Source organism: Rhinolophus hipposideros (genome assembly GCF_964194185.1).
Source record: "Rhinolophus hipposideros genome assembly, chromosome: 10".
Classification (NCBI taxonomy): Eukaryota; Metazoa; Chordata; class Mammalia; order Chiroptera; family Rhinolophidae; genus Rhinolophus; species Rhinolophus hipposideros.
In genome coordinates this window covers 81,781,629-81,785,942 of record NC_138056.1, presented here as the reverse complement: position 1 = coordinate 81,785,942, position 4,314 = coordinate 81,781,629, and the positions used below count along the sequence as shown (strand labels likewise).

General features: G+C 45.7%; 1 protein-coding gene across 1 annotated transcript; it reads right to left on the bottom strand.

Moving 5' to 3' along the window:
- Window positions 1-441: 441 nt before the first annotated feature.
- NNMT (nicotinamide N-methyltransferase) lies at window positions 442-3,846 on the bottom strand (the record flags this gene model as incomplete). The annotated part of the gene is given in 8 exon segments (XM_081062745.1): window positions 442-488; window positions 491-656; window positions 658-734; window positions 737-777; window positions 1,961-2,011; window positions 2,013-2,101; window positions 2,103-2,158; window positions 3,837-3,846. Coding segments are annotated over 8 exon segments (537 nt in total).
- Between the last annotated feature and the right edge of the window lie 468 nt (window positions 3,847-4,314).

The window sequence follows — 4,314 nt, the reverse complement described above, 5'->3', positions numbered from 1 at the left end:
AGGCTGCAGTGTTAGCAGGGTGAATGAGCACAGAATTGTGCAGTCCCCAAATTGCCTAAAATCAAAGATTGTGGGGGACTCTATTCTCTTTACTCCATGCAACCCTGAGGAGCCCTCAAAACTGGGGGAGGGCTCCTTATTTCTCTGGTCCAATTCTTTTTCCCAACCCTGAGCCATTAGTAGAGTATATTATAAATCTCTCTGAGAGGAACATCCCTATTTACCTGGCAATCATATATAATAAGACTAAAATCATTTGCTGGTAAAGGTTCTAAATAAAACTGATTTAATGGAGCAGAAAGCAACAGAGGTGGCAGAATGACGGCTGGAAATCCTATCCCTGCACACTCCCAGCTCCTTCACAGGCTGCAGCATCAATCCCTTCTCTGGGCCCCACAGAAGACCATCCCTACGCAGTCTGAGTGGTTATTGAAGCCGGTCTCAGCTAGCCCATTGAGCCTTCTCCAGCTTCTCAATCATGACGCCACCTCCTGCAGGGCCTTGCACAGGAAGTTTTCCTCCAGGGGCAGAAAAGAGAACGTCTTGCCCCCCACTGTGTAGAAGCTGGTTTCAAAGCCCCCAGTCAGCACCAGATAGCCCCTGGGACTGAGCAGGGTTCTAAGGTGCCCCCCAGGATGGGGCAAGCAGCCTTGAGAAAATGAGGCAGTCTTCAAGGGGAAGGACTGCAGATTCCAGAGGCCCTTTTTTCCAAATGTCACACTTGAGCACCTGGCAACAATTCTCCTTAACCACTCCTCCTTCTCAGCCCACTTGTTTCTGGAGTGAAGGGAAGAGAAAAGAGTAGCCAACTTGGTCATGCTCATTGTGTGAGATGCACACATCACTCCTGGCCATTCTTTGCCTTTTATACAGGCTCCCAAAATATCAGGTCACTGGTTTTCCAGATAAAGAAACTGAATCTCAGAGAGAGAGGCATGGTCATAAAGCCAACTGTTAACGAAGTCAAGCCTAGGACCTGCCAACCCTATGGTCAGAGTGCTTTTTCCCTGTAGGCCTTCTCCCAACAACGTACTCCTGGAAGTTAGTCATTTTCTTACCGCGAGGTCTATGTTTAACACAACCCAGGCAAGGGCAACAAGATATGGAAAGTCTGCCTGGAATCAGCCGAGGAAAACTACAAAGTGAGTTTGTAAACTGACTTTGTAGTTTCGCAGACTTTGTCGGGGACCCCCAGTTTCTGCATCCCCTTTCACTCGCCTGGCCACTCCACTCCACCTCCTTGCTGCCTCCCACGTTCTCTTCGTACCTACACCTGTTCTCAGGATGTGGGGCTCATTCATATTAAGGTATGGATGAGGACTAACACTTAAAGTTTTATTCTTTCCAGTTCTGTATTTTTAAAAAGTCATAGCCTTAAGCAAAAGGAAAAGAATTTAATGTACAACTCCAACCATCTTTTCTCACCAGGGAGGGTGACATTAGGGGAGTGGAGGTGCTATGGTGGACCTTCCTAGTGCCCTGAAATTACACAAAGGAAACTCTGTCCCACCTGTGTGCAAGGTTGGTCTTAATTCTATTACCCATCTTGTGCGACCCACAGAAAAATTCTGCAAGTTTGAAGCCACCTGAATTTGGAGTTGGAACAACAGGAGCACCCACCAATGCCTGCCATAAACAACAAGCTAGCTGGCTGTGCCCTGCCGGGTCCAAATCCGCTGGGCCTCATACCATGGCATTCTGTGCAGGCTTTCATGACAGTTTCTCTCTTGCTCTGATTTTGTCTCTAGCCATCTATTTCTGTTCCCTTTTTTGGTCTTTATAGGACTCATGTCTCACTTTTCATCTTTTCTTCTTCTTGGGGCCAAATTGACTTCCTTCCTTCTTAGTCTCCATCTGCCTTGTCATTTCCACATGAACCACATGGAAAATTCTTGATTAAGAGTGCTAAATGAAGCTCCAGGTATCATGGAGATCCAAAAACAAACAATAAACCCATTACTTGTCCCCCTCAAGTACACACACATATTTCACCACTAGAGAGTAGTCAAATGCCCGGCATCTCCTTCAGCCCCTTTTCCAGCTCTAAGTGGTTTTTGTCCATGAGGATGATCTCCTTGAAAGACTTACAAGTGGAGAGGAGCTTGATAAATGATGGGCCCAGAACCAATGTCAATCAGGAGTTTTCCTTCCAGTCCACCTGCTTTGGAACAGTAACATTCTAAATCGTCAGTGTGGGAAACATGGCTCTGAGGTCCATACTTCCCAAAAGACTCCACTCCACTCCCATTTGGAAAGGCTGCAGGGAGTCAACAACTTGGCTTGGGAATATAAACTCCAGGAGTAGGAATTTTGTCTGCACTAACAGCCTTAGACACCATTTAGCACAGTCTCCAGCACTAAACATGAATAGTTTTGGTAGGAAGGGAGAGTTAAGAGCAGGAGAGTTTGTTGTGGGGGAAAGGGACAGTGATTAGTAGAGAACCAGCTTTGTCATTTCAACTGCCATTTACCATTGTAAATACCTGTTCAGAGAAGAAATCTGGTCACATTTCCGAAGTCACTGGTTTCCATATTCCAAGCACTCTTCACTGAAGTGCCCTATGGCCCCACTGAGACCACCTACAACATTCCAAAAGATCAATCAGCAAACATTTATGGAGCACCAACTGTATTCCAGGAAACTTGCTCGGCAGTGTGAGGGCTAACAGGAAAATGTAGGGCCTGTTCACAGAGCACTTGCTCTCTATCATGCCTTCTCTCCAGCCACAGAAAGACTGGGTTGACACAAAATATCAGTAGCGTTTGGACCTTGGCAAGGGGCTTCCAAGATAAACAACAAGGCAGCAAGGAGAGAAAACTAGCTGACAGGCTACAGAACTTAGCTTGCTTATTTGCTCCTGGGTGCTGCTGCTACATTTAGTTTGTTCCTGTTTGCTTTATCACTAGGGTCTGGTCAGACAAACTAAGGTAAGGATCAAAAGTTTAAGAAAATGTGATAGCAGGAAATTTTTAATTGGGAAAATTCTAGCTATTGGGTTATTTTTCCTTTTCATGTGAAAATTGTGAAGATACTTGTTATTTGATTTTTATGGTCCAGCCTGCCTTCTCGTGTAGTAAATCTGAGAGTACCCACCCACAATGTTTTCATGGGCCACAGTGGTAATCAGGCAGAAGAACAAAGGCCACCTGAATTTGGAGCAAGGCTTCCTATACTTGCTGATGCCCTTGTATCTGCTTTTGTCGTTGATAGGAAGAAGACGGGCTCACCCTGTACCATCAAAGACGCAGCTCTTAGACTTAATGAGAGGAGAAAATCTTGACCTCAGGGACCTCAGACACTTTGTGGGTATCCCACCAGGTACCATCCATCAAATGCATCTGAAATCTTTTTATAAGGCTGTTCCACACACTCATAAGGTCATTTGTCTTGCCACCCTCCTCCACTCCCACCCTAACCCAGCCCCAAGGCTGAGGAAGACAAGCATCTGATTTAAAATTTGCGTGGTTACCCTTCCTCCCACAAACCTTCCCCAGGGCTGGAAGAGGCCAGCATTCAAGTGGCATTATAGTGTTTTAGCAGGAATTGGAGGAATTAATCACCCACGGGATTCTGGCCCAACTTGGATTAGCCCAGGTCGGCTGTACGTTCAAATTCCTCCTGACAGACATCAAGCACAATAGATTCTTGGAGAGCCAAGGAGAGCAGGGAGCTTTATCCAGGAAGGAGCAAGCAATCTGATTCCCTGGACCCTTTTTTATGGAGCTCAGGCTTAGACACTCCCTCGACCCCCAAACACTTGGATGAAGACCAGAACAGCCAAAGAAAGAGGTTTCCTGTGCCCTCCTCGCTTCGCCATTCCCTCTGTCACACTCACCTCCTCCCATCCACCTTTGCAATTCTCTCCTTCAGCAACAAACACCATCCTCTGGCCCTACCCAGCCCCCAGGCTTTGCAGTGGCTTCAGCTGGTGTAGAAGGGTTTCTAGTCTCATCCACTCTATTGCATCTCCATTTACATGGGTTTTCAAACGATTTAAAAGGATGCTTAATTTTTCAACTAAATCTCCTGTGAATGCCCATTATGTATGATGACTAATACATATGGCTTTTAATCTTCAGTGTTTTTGAAATATACTTCCAACACAACACCCTGGTTTTTGCCCTAGACAACTGAATGAATGTTGATAATATTTAGTAAAACAGGGAAGACAAGAAGAAGACCAGGTTTTAGTTGAGGGGGTGAAGAGGTTGGGAAGATGAGAAGAGATGGGTTTAGTTTTGAGCATGTTCAGCTTGAAGCTGAAAATTCTAATCTAACCCGGATACACATTTAGAACTCACAGAGAGATGTGA